At 38.0% G+C, this 21,667-nt stretch overlaps 1 protein-coding gene across 3 annotated transcripts in view; it reads right to left on the minus strand.

Moving 5' to 3' along the window:
• The window catches only part of HTR4 (5-hydroxytryptamine receptor 4), a 195,239-nt gene that overhangs the window by 162,154 nt on the left and 11,418 nt on the right, over window positions 1-21,667 (minus strand). For all 3 annotated transcript variants that reach the window (XM_015452112.4, XM_045394373.3, XM_005558201.5), the window contains exon 2: window positions 15,089-15,161. In XM_015452112.4, coding sequence (XP_015307598.1) covers window positions 15,089-15,114 — 26 coding nt within the window. In that variant the 5' untranslated portion in view covers window positions 15,115-15,161. The remainder of the gene's footprint in view (window positions 1-15,088; window positions 15,162-21,667) is intronic.

Below are 21,667 nucleotides of genomic sequence, written 5' to 3' on the forward strand. Positions count from 1 at the left end.
TCCATGGATACTCTGTTTTTTCTATACTTCAAGAGGTAGCTTCTAGTGAAGTCTCTCCTGATGATGTACGTTCACCCTGAAATTTCCTTTTCACCTGTCCTTTTCAAAAAATGGTCTACAGGTCATGATTATCATTTTTAGAACTTGCCTTGGAGATCTGGTCCATCCATAACAAAGGGAATTCAAAGGTCATTTCAGTACTTCATTCTGAGTTATTGACAATACTCAACATCAAGTCATTCTTGCTGCTTATTTGGATTCCAGCTCTGGGCTCCTGGCTTCTGTATGGATCCTGAGCCCCAGATGCCAATTTACATTCCAGCTTTGACTGGTATCCAAATGCATCCTGATGTTTCTGACTGCCTCTTGTAATAATTGCTCCAAATCCCAGTGGCTTCAGGATCAGGAGTCTGTCTACCTGATCATTCCTCCCAATCTAGGAACTGCAAATGGGTCCCTAGTATATTTTGAGAAACTTCTCTAAGTAAACTAAGAATCTTCTCTGTGGTTTAAAATTGTCAACTTCCAGATTACTCATTGCTATGGTCTAAATATTACCATTTACTGGATTTGCCTGATGCTAACTGCTTATTGTAAAACTGCTTTGTGGACTAATATTTCCTCATATACCTGTTATGTTTCTCTGTAACTAGCCCTATCCTGATGGGTAACTTTGTCTTCAAATCCCAGCCACATCTCACCAAACTTTACTTAACCTTTCCACATGTCCCAACCTACAACAAACATCATAAAATCACCATGTCTTTCTACCAATATTTTATCATATTATGATGACATTCTTGTCAGGCTGATATCCTTCTGATACTCCTGTGTTTACTTACTGACACTTGTATAGTAAGAAAACATTGAATTCAAACAAAACATTCAGATTCAAAACTTGGTTCTATTATTTACTAGCAGGGTGTCTTTAAGTGCCAAAGACGATATCTTTTATACCTCTCAAATTTTCATTTTCCTTATCTGTAAGTTGGGTTAATGATACTTGCCTTTATTTTGCTGGATATTGTGAGACTTAGATAACCATGTATGTGAAAGCACATTATAAATTTTGAAGGACTATATAAATAAATCATTAACATAAGCTTTTATCACTAGCCAGAATTATTATCTCATACTCCTTTTTAACGACAAAGAGCCATACATATTATTAATAGTTGGTGAATATTTGTCATTTCATAAATATGTATACAAGTACTCCTAAAAATCTATTTGTAAAGCAAAAAGGAAATGTATGTCCAACGAACTAAGTGAGAGAGGGACGAGGGGGATGAAGCTGTTGAGGAAAAAGAAGAGGTAGAAAAATATGAGTTGTGAACATGAATGAGAGAAAGAGTTTTGGGCAGAGTGGAAATGCAAGAGAGAAAGAGAAACAGGGAAGACAGGGCAAGTAGAATGCAATACAGGAGAGGAAGAGGAGGAAAAGAGAGCAGGGAATGAGAAAAGGCAACAGAGCAGAAAAGGCACCAGCCATTCCTAAACCAGAATTACCCGCTTGGAAAATGTTCAGAGATTGAAATGGAAGCAAGCTCCTTGCCCTCAGGGTCTTACAGGAAACACCGGCCATTTGAACTTATCTTAAGGAAATCTTAGGCAGCCCAGTGAGGAAAATCGGTAGCCAAGACCTCTCCACAGAGACGGACACTGTCTGCTCTGTGGGAAGAGACAAAAGATGGAGATAGAAATTGGACAGATGAAGTACTCAGATGTTTAACAACAGCTCAGAAAATGAGAGGAGTAAAGGGGCAGAGGATGAGCTTAACATCCTGTAAAACGAAACCTGTTGTCAGACCTATTAAAATATTGCATAATTTGACACAATCTCACTGTTGTTGCTTTTCTTCACTGATATACATAATAATCCGGATTTAGTTAACTGCTAAGTCAAATTTAACCAATTACCTGGACATACTTAAAAAGAGGACTGGAATTTTCAAGCCCAAGCAGAGTTGCTGCTTTCTAGGATCCTGAAGTGGGAATGGAATTCTGATACGTGGGAGGGACTTCAACCCTCTTTTGGAGTGTTCCTGTGCTAACATTCTAGGCTCTCAGCTGATGTCAATCACCTCTGAGGATGGCAAAACTCAATAAATAAATAAATAAATAAATAAAAGAGGTAACAGCAGCTGAAGATTTCTGATTAGAGATGAGAAAGAATTCCTAGAGAATGAGTCAGTCAAAGAGAAACAGAAAGGTTATTAAAAGGGCGTCTCCCCCTCCCGGATTTTCTTGGAGGGGGTCCTGAATCACAGAGCACATGGCCTCACCTATCTGGGATGATATAGACATTCCTTCTTAGAGTGGGCTATTTGTATTGCTGACCCAGTGACCTAAGGTACAGTCAGTAAAGCCTTTAGCACAGCACCTGGAACAAAGAAAGTTTGTTTATGGTTTATGGTTATGGTAGTAGAGACAGTATAAATAAAATGAACAGTAACAGCTGTGGTAGTAGCAGCACTTGTAGAAGTAAAAGGAGTAATGCTGACCTTAGGAACTGGTGTAATACTACCAGTATCTGTAAATTCTACAAATAGCTGTAATGTGGTAGTCAGGGATCTGAGCTCTGCAATAAGACCTCCCAGGTTTGGCTGGTTAGTTCCATCCCTTATTACTAGTTGTATAAATTTGGGCAAGCTAATGAACTTTTCTGCACCTCAATATGAAATGCAGATAATAAGAGCACCCCTTCATGGAGTGATCATATGGAGTGCATGAGAAAATACTTGTGAAGAGTTGAGCACAGCACTTACACTCATTGAGCATTCAGTGCCTGTTAGCTAGTAGTAGCAGAGATGCTGGTGAGGGTGGCAGCCTGAGCAGATGAATAGATCCCACCTAAGGGATACAAAATAAAAGGCAGATTGTCCCTGTCATTAACGATCCCATGCCATGAAATCTGCAAACAGCAACGCAGGAGAAACCTTCACAGGAGAAGCCTTTTCAACCTCAAATAGAGAACTTGTGTTCTTTTCACTGTCCCGTCTCCTCTCCAAATCCCATAGCCTCAGATTCCAGGCTGCAAGTGAAATTCAGTGTGTTGTGGGGAATGTTTCGGGGGAATGGAGTGGAGGTGGGTAATGGTTATCAATATCCACTGAGCACAAAACTTTCTATGATGGGCCTTCAATGATGTGGAGAATTAAAAATTAAAATTAAAGAATTAAATAATAAAATAAAGGCTTTCTCAATTTTAGTTAAATTCTTCTAACATTATAAGATGTCAGACTAAATACCAGGCATATGACGTTCAGCAGAGGAGGTAGGCATGTTAAACAAATAATTACAAACAACAGTGACAATTATAAATAATTGATAACAGCAATTTGTATAGAGAGGTCTAGGAGCATAGAGGGGAGGTCAGGAGGCTTGGGAGTCAGGAGGCTTGGGGGTCAGGAGATGATAAATGACTTCATACTTTGAGGTGCGAGTAGGAAATTGATGAAAGAAAGAGGGGACGTGAAGCCTGGAATTAGGCTATAGAAAGATGGTCAGTCGTCTGACTGAAAAATGAGTTGAAGTTAGGGAGGACTGTAGTCAAAAAGGTGTTTGGAGATGATGCCAATCATGCAGAAAAGAGATGAAGCCTTAAGACAGCAATGACAGGAAGGGTAGAGAGAGGGTGGCAAAGTCAAGGTTACATAATTCTAAATAAAACACTGCTAAAATTAAGCTGGTATAAAAAGGGTACTAGTTATTATTTTCAGAGTAAAACCTCATCAGTTCAACATAATTGAATAGAAGCATGTCAAAATTAATCAAATATGATTTGTAGCTTTAAAAAATACATGACTAATAGCTTAGGAATTTTTGACTAGATGAGATATTTTAAATACTTTTCAACTTCCCCACTTTTAATTAGAAGCATCAATGTTCCTGCAAACAAAATGAGGTTCTTAGAAGTTTTTTTTGTTTTTTTTTTGTTTGTTTGTTTGGGGTTTTTTTGTTTGTTTGTTTGTTTTTTGAGATGGAATCTTGCTCTGCCACCAGGCTGGAGTACAGTGGCACGATCTTGGCTCACTGCAACCTCCATCTCCCGGGTTCAAGCAATTCTCCTGCCTCAGCCTCCCGAGTAGCTGGGACCACAGATGCACATCACCACACCCAGTTAACTTGTGTATTTTTAGTAGGGATGGGTTTCACCATGTTGGTCAGGATGGTCTTGATCTCTTGACCTCGTGATCCACCCACCTTGGCCTTCCGAAGTGCTGGGATTACAGGTGTGAGCCACTGCGCCCAGCTGTAAAGGTTTTTTTGTTTTATTTTGTTTTGTTTGAAGTGGATTAAACACTTTTGTTTTTTTATTTTGTTCACACAAATGCGCTTCATGAATTCCAAGGCTGGTCTCTACTCATAGCTTATTCCCCTCTGACTAGTATAGAAAGTCACAACTCTCAGGCTTGACTGTCCAGAGAACTGGTCTGAGTCTCTCAGTCATAGAAGACTGGTCGGCTGATTCACCTCACCCTCAGTTAGGGGTGTCAATCTGGGTGATTCTAGACCATCAGTAATGCAACCATAGAAAATAACATTTGAAGTTACAAATAGAGATCAACACAATTTTTCTGATTCTCAGGACTCTGTGGCATGACTCAATTTGTTTTGCAAAACTTCTGTCAGTGGTGCGATGATAAAATTCAGTTCAATTCCAGGACAAGCCATCAAAACATTCCGTTTCAGGGAGGGGATTTTATCTTAAAACACTGAATTAGTTGAAACTCTTAATTATCATAGCTTGTCTAAAACTCACACTAACTCAATGCACTATTTATTTTCCAAATACTTACACATTTCTTATATCATAACCCTCATGAGTCATAAAGAATGTATTTACTATGAAAAATAGTAGACTCGATTATCACAATCATATTGACTAGAAACGAAAATACAAAGAAAATAAGTCAGTATGTCCCACGTTACCAATGAATACACAACAGGTGATTTGCTCTCATAAGCTTCCTGAGTTCAGATCAGAAAGGTCACAGTTTTAACCTTTGCATACTTCCTAATTATGCAAAATGTTTGTAGTCCTTGAAAATGAAAAAGTAAAATGATCCCTTCGGTCAGAAGCAGGCAGAGGTTCCACATAAAGGTAGTTTTCAGGATGTTAATATTTGGAGAAAGGTTTACTTTTTGCTGGTCTAGATCATTAGCCCTTTTTGGAGTCAATTTCTTTTATTAATTGACCATACAGCAGATATGATTAGAATCCTCCCCAAAATATTTCCCAACTGACAGCCACACTAAGTTAGCAAGCTTTCTACAGAAATTTTTTACCTGAATGTCCCACAGTTTTCTCCATCTCAATCAATATCAGACCAAGTCCTCGTTCCCTATGCACCACAATTCTTCTCCAAGGTCACTTTAAAACCATCTTCCTCTTCCTCCTCATGCAATTCATCATGATCTACCGGAAATGCTACTTCATAAATTTCTCTAGGATCTATGTTTTTTCCTTTACTCTCACTCCCTTCTTCCTCCTGGTCCTTATCCTGCCTCTCCTAGACCACTGTCACTGTTTCCTGAGACCCCTCATCCTGTCAACCCTGTAACCCTATTTGCATTCAGTCTGAGTCATGTTTCCTATATGTGTGACAGAGCTTTTCTGTCTCTGTGCGACTGATAGATCATATTTCCGAACTTTCATATTGAGTTTTCTACAATGCCTCTGCATTTTCTATTATCAACATTTTTTGAATGCTAAGAAGTTTGTAGATCTTTTTAACATTTAAAAAATAACTATAATGTATCTATTTACACATACACTTTTTCTGCAACTCATCTTTTGAGGATTTGAACTGCAGTAATTACATACAATGAACAATGGTGGCATTTGAGATAAGGTGAGGCTAGAAACGTCAGTTACACTGTTGATAGAGAAAGCTGAGATTAAATATGCACCTATATTTGATATGCACAAAGGTATGATAGTATTGGACATTCAAAGATGAGTATGTTGTATAAAACCTTTTGAAATTAAACGAAACCATTATAAGCTAAGAAGTAAGTGAGTGGGCAGAGAAGGGGGAAAAGAGATTCTTCTTACATTCTTTAAAAATGCAGATAAGAACATTGCCTGAACATTGTTACCTGACTGATAAACTGGTGATCACTTAGCGTATTTATTTAGAAATCTGTTCCAATTGAAAAAAGGTCTGAAATTCAACAAACCCTATTTGCTAAATGTTAATAAAACAGAATTCCAGGGAGAAAATAGCGGGTACTAAATGTCATAATATGGTTCTACAAAGTTGAGGATAATTCTTACCACTGTTTTCAGAATGTAAGTGATAAGCTGAAAAGCCCTCCAGGGCCGGGCAGGCAGACTGCACACTGAACAACTGTGCGCTGTGGCTATGAAAGGTAATGTGATAGTTCAAGATGGCTTCCTTTCAGACAATAGGTACTCACAGTTATGACTCTGGTAAATTGGAGAGTGCCCAGCTTCCCTAAAAGGGTTTTAATCCATTTTTAAAACCCTGGACAGACCAAATAAACTTATCAGCTAGGCCTTTAGTTTGAGAACCCAAGTCTAAAATGTCAAATGGTAGACCCTCTGCCACACAGAAATCTTTAGAAAAGCAAACCATTGAAGTTCAAAGGATATGCTCTGATATCACACAACTTTGGGTGAAAATGCTAGCTTCGCTTCTTTCTAGAAATGTGACTTTGGGCAAAATAATGATTCTTCTCTGCCTCGGTTACTTCATATGTAATGCTGGGGCCACTATCAGTGAGATCATATAGGTCACATGTTTGGAGAAATGTCTGAACCACAGCAAGCCCTTCTTGTCAAATGTTCAAAGCATCAAGCAACAGTGATTTGATATTTTCCTTTTATTGTCCAAATCCATTTTCATAGATTTGGTCATGGATGAGTAACATTTTAATCTAAATTATATATACCTTAGGAGATAGTTTCTCTTTGGAGAGTTAGGAGATAATTTGAAAAAAGCAGTGATTTTGGAAGCAAAGACTTGGATTTTAGTTTCAGGTTAATCACTTATTAGCTGTGTAGGCTGAGGCAAAATCACTTAACCTCTCTGAAACTCTTTTTATTTCTTTTGTATACTGTACTTTGTAGGAGTGCAAGAAGCTGCAAGTCATAGGCAAGGCTCCAAATTATGGAAAGGAACTTTTAAGAAGTTGTAAATAATTCACAGCCTTAATCACATTTCTTGAATCTCATCACAGCCTGTGCTTGTAAAGTGGGACAAAAAGACACAGTTTTACAGGAATCCAGGTGACCCTTCCATCTAGACCATGCTGTAATCCTATTAGGTGTAGAAGAAATTCTGACTGGGCTTAAACTGAGAGTCATAAAGATCTTGTAATTTTTTTTATTAGGCAGTATCTCTACCCTTGCCAAGCTATTTGCATCCACTGATTTGCACAGGTCCTAATAAAGTATCTAAAAATTCTCATTAAAATGTGACATTTAAATAAAGATTGGTAATAAAAGAAGCAAACTGTAGGGAGGAATAACAAGGTGTCATAAGAAAAGAAGCCAGACACACCAGGGTTGACTAAGCAACAGACCCAGAATGATGCAGGTCAATAATAATTCTGAGAACATGTAACTGTTGATACTAAAATTCATCATAACATAACCCTCTGTGTGTTCCAGGGAAGATTAGGTCTGAGAATTTGAAATGCTGCAATGCTTGCTTCTGAAATACTTCTATCTCAAGCAATTTTAGTATGGGAGCCACTTTGATCAAGTATGACATGGAAGGCATCCTCTTCTCACTTCACAGGTGAAATGATGTGGATTTTCATTATGAAGGAGCTTCTGCTTTACTAAAGTCCGGGGGGAAGCTCTGAGGCCCACAGACTGCTCGTTTAATAGGCTGCAATTCAAAATATGCCTCAGTGGAACTGATAGAGCTGGAGGCTGCAGAGGTTCAGCTTGGCAAGCAAAACAAAGTCAGGACACTTGGGAGCACCTCTTTCAGTAATAATCAAATTCTCCAAAACAGGTGGACAAGGTAAACTGCAAGAAAGACTGAGCTTCCTGCAGTCAAGCAGATTGAGATTCAGATGCTTGTATGAATGCAGTCACATCTGCACCCTCAGGTTTCAGAAGCTGGATGAAGCAGGCTTCACAGCAGTAAGTTCCAGAAGAAACCAAGCTTATATAGTGGGGAAGCTATATCTGTTATTTGCCACAGTTTTTATGCACATATATCAATCAATGAGAGCCAGAAGCCTGAAAACTATATTTTTCAGTCTTTCTTGCCGACTGGCTTCTGATTATGTTTTCCAAATGAGAGACTCAAGATGGAAATTCGGGTGATGAGGTGAGAAAGAGGAGTATTTTTCTTCTGTATTTGGAGGTGCTTTAAGCAGTAAGAGCAACAGCAAATGGTTCCAGAAGTGTGGCAATGGCGGTGCCTCCAGCAGACCCGCAACAGCAAGGAGGATCAGGAGGCTTCTTGGCCTCTGGTTAACATCTCCTTCTCCCTGCTCTGCCACAGAGCTCGGTGACCTGCACTAAATCTCCATTTGCTTAAAATATGTACAACAGTTTCCATTTTCCTGCCTGGACACTGACAAATATAATAGCAGAAAGAAATAAGTCAGGGGTATTTTCTTATAAACAGGGGTCACCAATCAAGGGATTGGTTGCATATAAAGGAGAGCTGGCTGTATGGAATCCAGCACAAGACCAGGAGTCAAAGAGACACAGGATCTTAACCCGGATCCTCCAGTTCCCAAACAGAACTGTGACCAAGTCCACGGAAGCTGCAGAGTAAAGAGAAAATGGTGCTAAATAGGTATAGAAGACCAGTGGTTTTATTCCAACTAAGCCACTTACCTAGCTCCAATATTGAAGGTTTTCTGTCACCTTTGGGAGCCTTTGTTCCCAAAGAATGGGCACAGTCAGGGATAAATATTCAAACAATTTAATAACTGATCATTAAGGTCAGCCAGGTAAATAAATGGATACTAAATTTAAACAATCAAGAAAACTTATAGCATATAGTAATTAAGTATCAGTTTTTGGGTAATAAATACCTACCTGTCATGATACTTGTGATGACTAAAGACACATTTATCATTTACTCTATGCAGACTATGTGCAAAATACTATGTTAAGAGTTTTACCTATGTTTTTCTGAAGATTACCTATAATCTTAAGAAAAATCCCATTTTCAGATGCCAAAACTAAGGCTTAGAGAGATTACATAAATTCTTCAAGGTCATACAGCCTTGAGTAAGTGGGAAAGTCAAGAGCTGAACTCATATTATTCTGTTTCCGTAAACCCTACTTTTCCAGCATCCCATGGTGTTGGTAGTTGAAGTTGTGTTAGGAGCACTTCAGAAGATGTCTAGGATCACATATTTGTAGAAGATTCCTAGCTTAATTCTACAACCAGAAAATTTCACACATTGCAAGAGACCATTGCTTTCAAAATATAAATGTGTCTTCTTCCTTCTGGTAGTTTGTGATGCCTCTAGCTTGAGGTCCCCTGTAACTCCAGGTGGTACGGGGTTTTCAACACGCGATGGGTTCCAGCTCCTATTCACTGTGCTCCTGATCTAATCAAAGTACTAACTGAATAATCACCATTTTGTCAGTCAAGCAATGAAGTTGAGTATTATTCTCATTTACATTTCTAAAGCAACATAAAAATAACCCCTCTTAAATGGTACCCACTCACTTTCTCCTTATATGCTAATGAATGTCACAATTTCAGAGCCTGAAGAGAGATTTCCTGCAAAACATCTAATTGCCTTAAAGTTGCACATGTTCACAGTTCTGACTGCCAGGTTACAAACATGAATTAACTCCAGTTCCACATCAATTCACATCGATGAGTCTTTAGGGCAAACCACTAACACACATTGATTTTTTAAATTCTATAAACTATTTCAAGGCTTTAGAATATTCAGCATTAAAAATTACCATTTCATTTCAGACTTTAGTGAACCATAATATGTATTTCTACCAGTACTAATCAAACCCCAAATCGACTTTCCTATTTAAAAAATTTCTATCTTTTTCTGTTTGGTAAGATTGGAAAATCTCAATTCATTCTTGTAGTTATATTGATATCCAATAAATTTAATTTCTTGATCTAAAGTAATAAATTGCAACTTGGTGTCATTACAGAACTAAGGCAACTAGGTAATTAATTTGAAGTCAACTACTCACTTTTGTTATGGTTTTTAATTAATGTTGTCGCATGTGTATAGCAGGTGACTGCTTTTATATAAAGATTATGTATTTTATATAAATTATTCAGCTTTTGGTATTTACTTTGATTTTCTGTTTGTGTATAAAAGCTTGCCAGTTTGATCTTCAGTTAAAAAATATTTAGTGGCTCCCTAGTACCTGGCATCAAGCCTACCAAAGGAATCAAAAAGAAAGATTCTTTCCCTGGAAAATGCTTCCTTCTTGGATTTCTTTCTCCCTTTCCTCCTTCTTCCTTTACATACTTATAGTGGTTTACAAGAATGATCAATACATTATTTAAAACACAAAGGAAACAAGATGAAGGATCAAAAGCGTTGGAAAATATAGTAAAGGCATGTTAGAGCCATTGTATATACCTAGAGATCTTCTACACTTATTCATGGTGATTACAAATTTGTCTCTCAGTTTCCTAGAAACCCTAGCAAAGGGCGGAAAATGCTACCATTTTTATGATTCATAATCCTATAAGATGCTTTTTTTGGTTGCTAATGAGAAACATTAATAAGAAAGCACAACAGTTACTTTGTAGAGAAGAAGCAGATCCTTAAATGAGGTTGTTCTTATTAAAGAAGGAAGAAACCCCAGGGACTACAGGGGCAGTGAAGCAAGAGGGTAAAGAGCTCATGGGGCAGGGAGGTGAGTCAAGGGTAGAAGGAAGCTACAGTTAAAAAGAACTAAGTTATAAAAGGAACTTTTTCTCTGCTCCAAGTCTGGAGGCATTATCTTGAGAAACCTCAAAGTGCAAGTTTATATACATATGGACTTTCCTTCACCTGTTTATCTCCTGCCGGAACATTGTACTCTCTGGAACTTAAAAAAAAAAATTGATTGAAAAAATTTCTTAGAAAGCAGAAACTTTCAAACTGCAATAAACAGCAAGGCAAAAGACAGAAACCTGAGCAGCATTTAGGGATCACACTTGGACTGAGGAAAACCACGTCAGCGGGGAGAATCTGGTAGTTAAACAACATCAAAAGCATGGCTGTCTCTGAAGTCAGACATTAAGTGTTTCAGGGCTGAATTAAGCAGGGTAAGGCACCAGCAAGGCTCATACCCCAAATGCAAGCCAAAGATGGTCCACAGGGTATCTGCTGCAAAATCACCAGAGCCAGTGTTTCCATTTCTCTTTCTTCAACCCTTCAAAAAAAAAAAAAAAATGCAGCTGCCTCCTCTGGAGCCTTGAGGAGGAAAAAACAGACCAATAAAACAGATCAGGTGGGTGTCAGATTGTCTGGAAAGAGGCTGCCTGTTGACTGCTAAGTTGGCTGACACTATTTAGCAAGGGATAGGACTCATCAGGAACTTGCCTTCCCAACTAGGGCCTGATTCACTGCCAGGTTTTCATCATGATTCAATCCATCAGGCATCAACTGCTTTCTCTGCCATGGAGGCTCTTCAGAGGAAAATGCTTATAATACTTCTCATATTGCTAAAATCAAGACCTAGTATGACTTTTCTTTAGTCTTACCTTGTAGTTCACAGAGAACATAGCTCATTGTATATATCTTACTATTAGAATGCTGTTATCATCATATTAAATACTTTAGTTCAGTGATTGTCGTCTAGCCACACTGTGAGATCCTTAAGCCCAGGAAATTGTCTCCCTCTTTCTGACACAAAGTGTAGGTGCTTAATTATTTTATAGTAAAGAAATAAAGGCAATCTACTGACAACTTCTTCCTGTAGTTGGCCATGATTCCATTTTCTAACTTTCCTGGAACTCCCAAAGTTCTTTTTTATGTCTAATCCTGGTCCTCCAGCATTTTTCAAAGTAGTTCTTTGAGCTTGTACACTGTAACTACTCCCAAATTACCTTTGATTATGTTGGCCAGAGTTAGTTTCTGATGTTTTTAGTCAAGGATGCTGACAGACACATTGTAGCAAGGATCAAGCTGAATTAGAAAACTCAATTAAATGACGCCAAATAAACTAAAAATGAAGTGATCAGTATGGCTGGACAAAATACGTAACTGTAAGACATTTTATTTAATAGAAAATGTCAACTAGGACCTCTCTGTCTCTTGACATCTGGGGAAAATTGACTGGAGTCCCTCAATTCTACAGCTTGTGGAAGTCTAAAGCCTTCTTTCAGATTTCTGAAATCTCCCTAGGGCATTTATAACCTCCTGCCATCCTGTTCCTTTTGGGTGTCCTATCTCACATGGGCATCCTCTCTTCCGAACCATATTTACCAACACAGGAATGTCAGACATCTCAGCAATGTATACATAGACCCACACACGCACATTCACATGCACATACGTATTGAAATAAAATATTTATCATATAAGAGAAAGCAATGCAGTTTTATGACCTTCAGAAAGTTATTTAACCTCCTTAAGTCTTAGTTGACACACATTGTAAAATAGGGATAATAAGGATATGTATCTTGTAGGACTGTGTTAAAAATTAAATGGGATAATACCAGTTTCTACCCCATGCTGAGCTCACACATTCAACAAAAGAAAGGTTCAACACTAATTCATATCCAAACTAGAAAATTTTCCTGAAGGACTGGGTCCTTGGAGAAGTCAGCGCACATACCCCATTTAAGAAAAAAACAAAAAGTCATGCAACTGTACTCTCAAAGTCCCCTACAACTAATGTTTTGCCCCTTCCCAAACAGAGCCCAGATTCTCCCTTTCTGAATCATCTCTCCTCCAAACTCCTCCCTTTTCCATTCATTTTCTTCTATCTTCAGAGCAAGTAAAAGGATTCTTTTCCTGGGCTAGAAATCCAGACTTTTCGGTTTCACCTTATGTAGGCACTTTTCCAAGTGGGGACATCCCTTACCAAAGAAGAATTTCTGGTTAATGCTTTTAAAATGACAAAATTTACGCTTGCTAATTACACCTAGAACATGGGTGTCTAGACTTTAGTCATTTGCGTAAAGATCTTGTGATTTTTTTAACATTCCTTTATTAATTAATATAAAAATGCATATTTTTAAAAAGAAACTGACATTTCATTTTAAATAAATTAATCATGTAAGGAAATATTTTTCACTCTTTTAAGTGGCAGAATAGTATTACTCATCCTCAGGAAGTAACCTCAAAATAAGCATTTAATTTTAAAATAAAAATACTGTTGGTATACCACCTAAATTCATTATGTATTCCTAACAATTCATGCATCACAATTTGGTAAATGTCAGCCATATAATCTTTTATTATGGACATTCAGAGGCTGTACGGAGAGGACATGAGTGGAAAGTCTGTGGCATTTGCCTGTTATTAATATTGTGGATAGAGGGGGGAGTGGGTGAGGAGGAACATATGTTGATGGGATCTGGTTAGAAAACTGACAGAGAGGATGGTCCAGAGACAAGATTCTGGGGCGTGATATCATCTCGTATCCTGTACTATTGTTCCACAGCACCCAGAAGAATGGCTAATGTCCATTTAATCAAATTGTGTTCTGCTCTTAGAATCTAATGCTGCTATAAATAAATGTTTAAAAGCTAGAAATATTACAGATCATAATATCTGAATTATTCCCCCAAAAGTACATTTTGACCAACTGATCCAGTTTGATACAGTGTCGGAAATTTAAAACAATTTTATAATGTGTCACCATTGACATTGCTCACTCTGGCTTTTTAATTAATAAAAATAAAATTGAGATTCTCTGCATTTCACTCTGCTTTCTCTGGGCAAATAATTTCACAAACTTTTAGAGGAAAATTAAAGACCTGGCACCAGGTCTGGCACCAGCCTAAATAATCTATGTTAAAGTCCTAAGACTCTGAACCAAGTCAGTACATCTGGGAAATAACAAAGTCCACACATTTTTATTGAGAGTGTAAAATGTTTTATTGCTAAAAATACAGCCTTTTTGCATATCTATATGTATTAGAACATAACCTTGTTTGAAACATATATATTACAACAATGACAAAATGATCAACATCTCTTTGTTAAATACCCACCATGTACCAGGGATTTTGCCAGGGATCATGAAACACATTCTACCCTCAAGGAATTCCCTGGTTGGGGTGATAGTACATCTTGGCAACTCAAGTCGTATTACACTAGAGTTTCTGTCAAGATATTTGACAGTTCCTTTTGTGATAGTTTCCTACTATGTCAAACACAGAGGCACAAGGCCCCTGATCTATACCTGAAATATATTTTTCTAGAGGTCTCAAGTGAATGAAAAACAGTTCCTGTGATTACAGAAAGAATGTATTTTTTAGGATGTATTCCAGCTACTGATATCTATGAATAATTCTCAGTCTCAAATGCCAATTCATAACATTTAGGCCTTATTGAATACACTTTTCTTTGTACTATTTGATTGTGCCAAATAAAGCAAGTCTTTTCTAAAAGAAAATCTTCTCTAGGAGTCGGATTATTATTTCATCTCCAAGGTTTGCAGAAAATTACAGGAAAACAAATCAGAACCAAAGAAAACCAGTTAGCTTTATGTAACTATACCATGCAACTATTATGTCACATAATATAATAACCTAGTTGAGAAAAGAAGTGGACAAACTAGACCTGCTATAAAAAGCAACTTGAATTTGTCTCAAGTTTAGATGTACAGATAGATATTCTTAAGCTATTTTTACCCCTACTTAAATACATCTTTCTTCCTATTACAGAGATGAATATCTATTTTCAAACACCATCTCCATAATGCAGACTATTAATATAGGAAGCTGGAAATATTTACAGCCATATTACATTTTTCATTTAAACAGAAATGCCAAAACACTAATAATCAAACAGTACCATGAACATGATTATATATGAAACATCAAAGAAAATCCACATCCGTTAACTTTATAACTCTAAAACAACAGATTTTTAAAGACTTCATAGCAGAAATGTTCACAATTTACAACACAGTACGTACAGAAAGGTAACATACCTCACATTAGCATCAAATTTGTCCATTACAGGAAATAAGCATGAGTGAGTCGGATTTCGGTGCCCACAGGGTCCTAAAATGGGGGAAGTGAAAAAGATGTTAAAAAAGAAAGTACCATTGAAAAATAGAAGTCCTTGTTTTAAAAAAGTCAAGTAATTATTGCTTCCTATTAAGACTTGTTTTGTAGAAATATTTAATAAATAGTACTAAAGCAAAAAGCTTTTGGCATATGGACGTATGGAACAGCTGAGTGTCACAAAAGGTTTCTTTACATCCTACTGATTGCTTGGTGATTAAAACATATGGGTGCTTCTTTTTGCTCCAATTATTGTTATTTTTGTTCTTCCCAGAAACGTGGCTTATTTTTATGATCTGCGTTAGGATAGTAACTAGTGAAGATAGGCAGCTACATTCTTATGCTTAAAATAGTATATTGCCCAAAATCGCCAGTCATTTTGTTCCTATGAGGATTTTCAAAGAAAAAAAAAAGGTTTAAACCATTTTAAGGGTAGGAAATCACAGATTCTTTTGAGAATCTAGTAAACTCTTGAGAACTGTCTGCCTAGAAAAAAATAGATATACATGCACACACATGCACAATTTCTAGACAGTCCATGGTTCCTTGAACTCAGGAATCCAGGAATCCCAGGCCCATCTAGGAACCCCAGGCTAAGAATTCCCAATTGAAAAAGAGTTAACTTTGAATTACCAAAGTTCCTCTATCACAGACCCTCAGAAGACCTCATACTCTTTAATGGATGGGCATTCACTGATCTCCACAAAATCAACCCTCTTAACTGATTGTTCAGTTCCATTTTTGCAAAGAATTTTTATATCTTCCTCACATCTGTTCCACAGCATGATGAATCAGTGAGTGTAGGGGCAGGACCCAGCTGTCTCTTCCAGGGTCACCATGAGCACGTTTCTTTTTCTTCTGAGCAGCATCATTCACTTCTCAGTAAAGAGAAGAGATTGGAAAAAAATAATCTCTGAGTTAACTCTTAGCTCTGATAGTCTATAGTTGTGTTTGCTAGTTTTCTAATTGAATCTTACCAAGAGGAAACTTGAAATCTGTTTATCTACATAACAGAACCACGAAACTCAGCCTGGACCCTTGGACACCTTGGCCAGGGTGAGCTAAACAGATGTGGCTGGCAGCCAGGAAGAGAATGGCAGATCACAAGATCTGGAAAGGACCTTGACTCTCAGTGTTTTCCAATGTTTGTTTCTTAGATCCTCTAAACTTAACAGGAGCCCCCATGGTCATTTCTGGGCCTGGAGCAGACATGGGGAAGGCTCCACCTGCAGGAATCTGAGCCCCCTCCCCTAATCTGAAGCAAAGTAGCTCGGTCCACATCTATCTGTTTTATATTTTGAATGTAGAATAATATTTTGCTGGAAATATACAAGTACAAAGCCCTAACTATTGAAGCGATGGGGTTCAATTCTCTTTCCTCATCTATCTAAAATGTTTCCTGAGATGATCGCATCCATCTGGTAGCTGAAAATGCCGTACAATTACAATACTATTCACTGTAGACTCCCAAAATTGTATCCCTACGTTGAGACTTTCCCAGACGTAGACAGTGACCATCCAGCATCTCAAGATGGATGATTATAAAGCATTTCAACCTAAACTATTCCTTTCTCATCTCCAACACAAAAACCTGCTCTCTCCCAGTGTTCTCTATCTCAGTAAATGGCCCACCATCTACCCAGTGATTCAGACCAAAAAACTTCTTCTCATACCCTAAGACCAAACCATCAGCAAACTCATTCTGATGATTCCTGGCTGGGGGTGGTGGCTCATGCCTATAATCCTAACACTTTGGGAGGCCTAGGTGAGCGGATCGCTTGAGCCCAGGAGTTTGAGACCAGCCTGGGCAACATGGCAAAACCCCGTCTCTACAAAAAATTAGCTGGGCGTGGTGACATATGCCTGTAGCCCCAGCTACCTGGGGGGCTGAGGTGGGAGGATCACCTGAGCCCAGGAGATTGAGGCTGCTGTGAGCCAAGATCATGCTACTGCACTCCAGCCTGGGTGACAAAGTGAGACCGTGTCTCAAGAAAAAGGAATGAAAGAAAAAAAGTAAAAGAAAGAAAGAAAATTATTCCTACACCTGACCCTTCTCATCACCTCTGGACCCAGCACCTGGGGCCAAGCCCCCAATTTCTTTCTCTGAAATACTCACCCACATCTCCAATCTGTCTCCTGCCAGAATGATATTTTTAAAATGTAAGTCAGGTCATTTTTTGCTTGCATAAAATTCTAGTGGCTTCCTATCATGCTTAGAATACAATCCAAATTCCTTATCATAGCTAACCAGACCTTACATGGTCTGGCCCCCACTCTTCTCCAAACTCAACTGTAGCCACACCCCTCCCCTTCCCTGCCCACCAATTCACTGGTTTTACTGCTTTCCTGGGCCATAATTGTAGGTTCCCACCTCGGGGCCTTTTCACTTTGTCTCTTTTCCCTGGAATGTGACCATGTAGATTACTCTCTCACTTCCTTAGGGGTGCCGCTCAAATATCATTTCCTCAGACAGGTCTTCTCTCAACACCTAACTACAATTTCACACCCCATTTTCTAAAAATGTCTATCCTCTTTCTCTGTTCTATTTTTCCTTCTCAGTATATACATATATAGTCAATTGCTTCTTTATTTGTGATTTGTCTTGCTCACTAGAATATACATTTCAAGAGGGCATAAGACACTGTCTTGATCACTGTGACATCTTCAGTGCCCTAGAGAATTGCCTGGTATATTGTATCCTCATCATGGATATTTATTGAGTCAACTAAGTAGTTCATTAGTTTTGCAAATGAGAAAACTGAGGCTTAGGAGTTTTTGACTTCCACACTAGGAGGAAGGGGACCATCCCAGAATACAATATTGTAATTTAAAGAATAGCAAAAGTGTTCTATCTTAATTAGTTACCCTTTACAATGTGTTAATAAGTGCCAGACATTGCCCTTTTTCTCCTCCTCCAACTTTTGAGTCCAACCTCTAAGTCCAACCTCCATCCTATAGATGAAGAAGCTGAGGGTCAGAGAGGTTAACTGAATTGCTGAAGTCATACACAGCAGCACTTGACCAATCTGGGAATAGAATTCAGGACTATGAATTCCAAAACTTGAGCTTTAGCTTACATAATTCTTGTCATCTTATTATATGTCCTCCCACTGGAGCAAGAGAGTATCCTGATGAAAGTGAACATTTACCGTAATTTTCTGCTGTCCATCCATCTATTTCATCTTTCTCTGAGAATAATGTCTTGATTTTCCTTACTGGAACCAACCCTTCCCTCCTCTAATACCTAGCTCCAGTGATGAACACATAAGCAGGGCTGGTCAATCAGAATCGTCCATTCCTGGCAACAAGAATCCCTTAGCTTACTGGCTGGACCAGGGAAAGCAAGGCCTAGAATTTTTGCTAGAAAGAGCCTATCTTTCCTCTGGTGTTGTCAGACAGTTCAAAGCTGTTGGTGGCCATCATTGCCACCCCATGGGAGGAGGCTGTCTGAGAAGAAAACTAAACCAAAGGAAGGCAGGGCTGCAATACAGGGAATGCCAGTGTCCTGACTACATAATTTGAGGCTTCCAGCAGTGTCTTAAGAAAATTTTACACTTGAATGTCCTAATTACTAGAGCCAACAAATTCTTTTTCCCTCCTTAAGCCAGTTTCAGTCAGCAAGCAAATGAATGCTGAGTAATATACAATAAAATCAATATTGTATTGTTTTACAGATTAAAGGGAAGAAAAGCTGGGTAGTTGCAGCTTTAAAAGACGTTAAAACCTAAAGTTTATATCATTAAAACTGCATATGGAAATGTTACAACACAAGGAAAATCTTATATATTCATAGCGTATACATTGTTACATTTTTTGCACTGAAACCCAATGAGCAAATTTAAAATGATTGCCTTTTAACAAACCAGTGAGATAGCATGCATTTTGTTAGAGAAAAAGGAACAGAGGAAGGAGGAGTTCATGATTAGTACCTATCCTAATTTGATTAATTGATTATGCCCGACTATTTTCTGCAGGGCTCACCAGGGAGAATTAATCAGAGCCATGATTATAGGAACATCTCTTGCTGGGAAGATTGCATAGGGTGAGGGGGATGTGGAAGGAACCAGTGCTTTTATCTTGAATACTTATATTTCTGGCTTCTTCACAAAACACTGCCTAGCTAATTAAAAATACAATCAACTCAGAGCATCTCCTATGCTCAGGTACAAGTTGTGTCACTTCTAAAAATTCTGCCAATTCAAATCCATTAAGACCTGGTGTGTATGTGTGTGGGGGTGTGAGTGTGTTATAATGACAGTCACGCTGTACCCTACCATCTGGGCTAAGGGACAAGAAATGATACCCTCCATACTAATCTGCTTCGGAGAAACTGTCCTAGATCATCAGAAAAAGATCATGACAAGTTCTGGAAAAGGGATGGGCAAGGAGTCAAGCAAACCCTTCTACCATGTGAGGTACAAATGCGTGTCTCAATAGTCTCTCAAGACCAAGCTTGACAAGCTCAAACCACTGGAATTACTTAAAACATTTTATCCATCATAAAAGTAAAATTGCAGCAACATGTAACTCCATCAGATTCCCTTGAGCTTCTTTTTCTTGATGGATATATTCAGAATCTGATTTTTCCTTATAATACTAGGAGGAGGAGGAAGAGCTTACCTTATTTATGCCACTCAATACCATTCCAACCCTTGGTTTTCTGGCTTTACAAGTTTTAAGGGCAAGCCCCAAAGGTAAGTGCATCCCATCTTTACCCTTGTTTTTGATTCAGAGTTCTCTGAAATATTGCTGTGGAACAGTCGTTAATGGTTAACAGAAGGTGTGTAGTTGCATCTCTGTTATAAGAAGTGTGAGCACAGGGTTCACATGTGAATAGTCCCCACCTATTGGAATGAAATATCGATGTAGTTTGGTACAGTGCCAACATCTGCAAACCTGGAGATATGTCGTAACCTCACCTTGCTTTTCTCCGCTTTATTCTGTTTTCTCTGGTTTTGGTTGCATGGATGGATATTCATGCATAACTATGCTTGGATTGACCATGTTTCTTCATAGAGTATGCCTACATTTGTTAAATTTCTATATCAAAGGACATATCCCATTACTCTTCTTTCAGGACAAGTGTCAGGAGTAAGTAAAACATTATTATGTTAACAGCCAAATCAAGGGTGGGAGCCTGACATAATGGAATAATTGATTATGGCCCACTGGAGGGGAAGTCACTGGACCTAGGTCCTCCAAGTGACACTGCTACTGCCTTATTCTTAAGCAAGTCTGTTCACTATTCATGATCTCAATTTTCCCAGTTGCAGAACGGAACGGGGCAGAGGATGAACCCATGGGAGAAATGTCAAGTAATTAGAACTTCTCTAAAGTTACAGGAAATTTGTAGAATGTCTCAAATAGGTTCCTTAGGTAGAATAAAAGTAAGAGAAATGTGTAAGGCCAGATATTGGATAAGAATTACCTATACAAAGGCTTGTTGTTGGCTTTGTCACCTCACTGCTATAACCTACTACCTGCCATATGCACTAAAACACACAATCCCATCAGGATCACTCAAGCAAGCAACTCATACAGAGTCTTACAAATTCCATCATGATCATGATTTCCTAGTACTCCAAACTCTCTTGACCTTCAGTATGAAAAAAATTATCAAATCATCTGAAAACTTGCAGCAAAGAAAATACTCTCACTAAATGGAAGAAAAGAATCCTCTTCTTGGCTATTTACTTGGATTTTGTTTTCTGGGAAACATTCAGAATTTATAGGATGCTGTCCTGGCAATTTTTTAAATCTTAATCAGCTGATACATTCTCTTGAAAAGAATTTCTGCCTATAAATTAGTCCCTCACGAAAAAATCACATTGTTTATCTACAGATCTAAATTGCAGTGTACAGGTGAAAATGTGTACAAACAATTAAAAAGAAAAAAAAGAAGCCTGTGTTTCACATGCTGGTAGTAAAAATGTCATTTGAACTAAGTCATTTAGAAAGATTTAGTCCTAAATTACAAGTTTTAACTGAATATCCAATACGGACACCAATTCTGTTATAATTTAAATACACCTATACTGATAAGTACAATTAGGATGCAAAATGCTTTTAACTTTTTTGAAAGTAAACACACATTTCTCAGCTGGGTAAATAAACATATCACAGCTGGTAAGTTTAGCACCTTTGTGAAAAAACTATTACATAAAACAGCCCTTAACCAATGAAAGGATATTTAAAAGGCATACCCAATCTACCTCTTGTTAAGAGGAATGGATTACAGGAAAAATAAAGGGGTAACATACACTTCCATTTCATGTTGTGCTGAATGGGATATATCTAGTGTTTCTAGAAATCAGGGGTTTTTTTCCCCAAAGGAGAGAATTTTTTTCCCCAAAGAATACAATGAGATCCCAAGAAAACAGGACCAATTAAGTGTGAATCTGGAAATTTCATGGGAAAAAAAGAGACAATTCAGTCATTAATTCATGTGCTTTTGGAATCACTTGATTAACATTTCACTTGCTATTTGACCACAAATGATATGA

The sequence above is a fragment of the Macaca fascicularis genome, chromosome 6 (genome assembly GCF_037993035.2).
Source record: "Macaca fascicularis isolate 582-1 chromosome 6, T2T-MFA8v1.1".
NCBI classification, from domain to species: domain Eukaryota; kingdom Metazoa; phylum Chordata; class Mammalia; order Primates; family Cercopithecidae; genus Macaca; species Macaca fascicularis.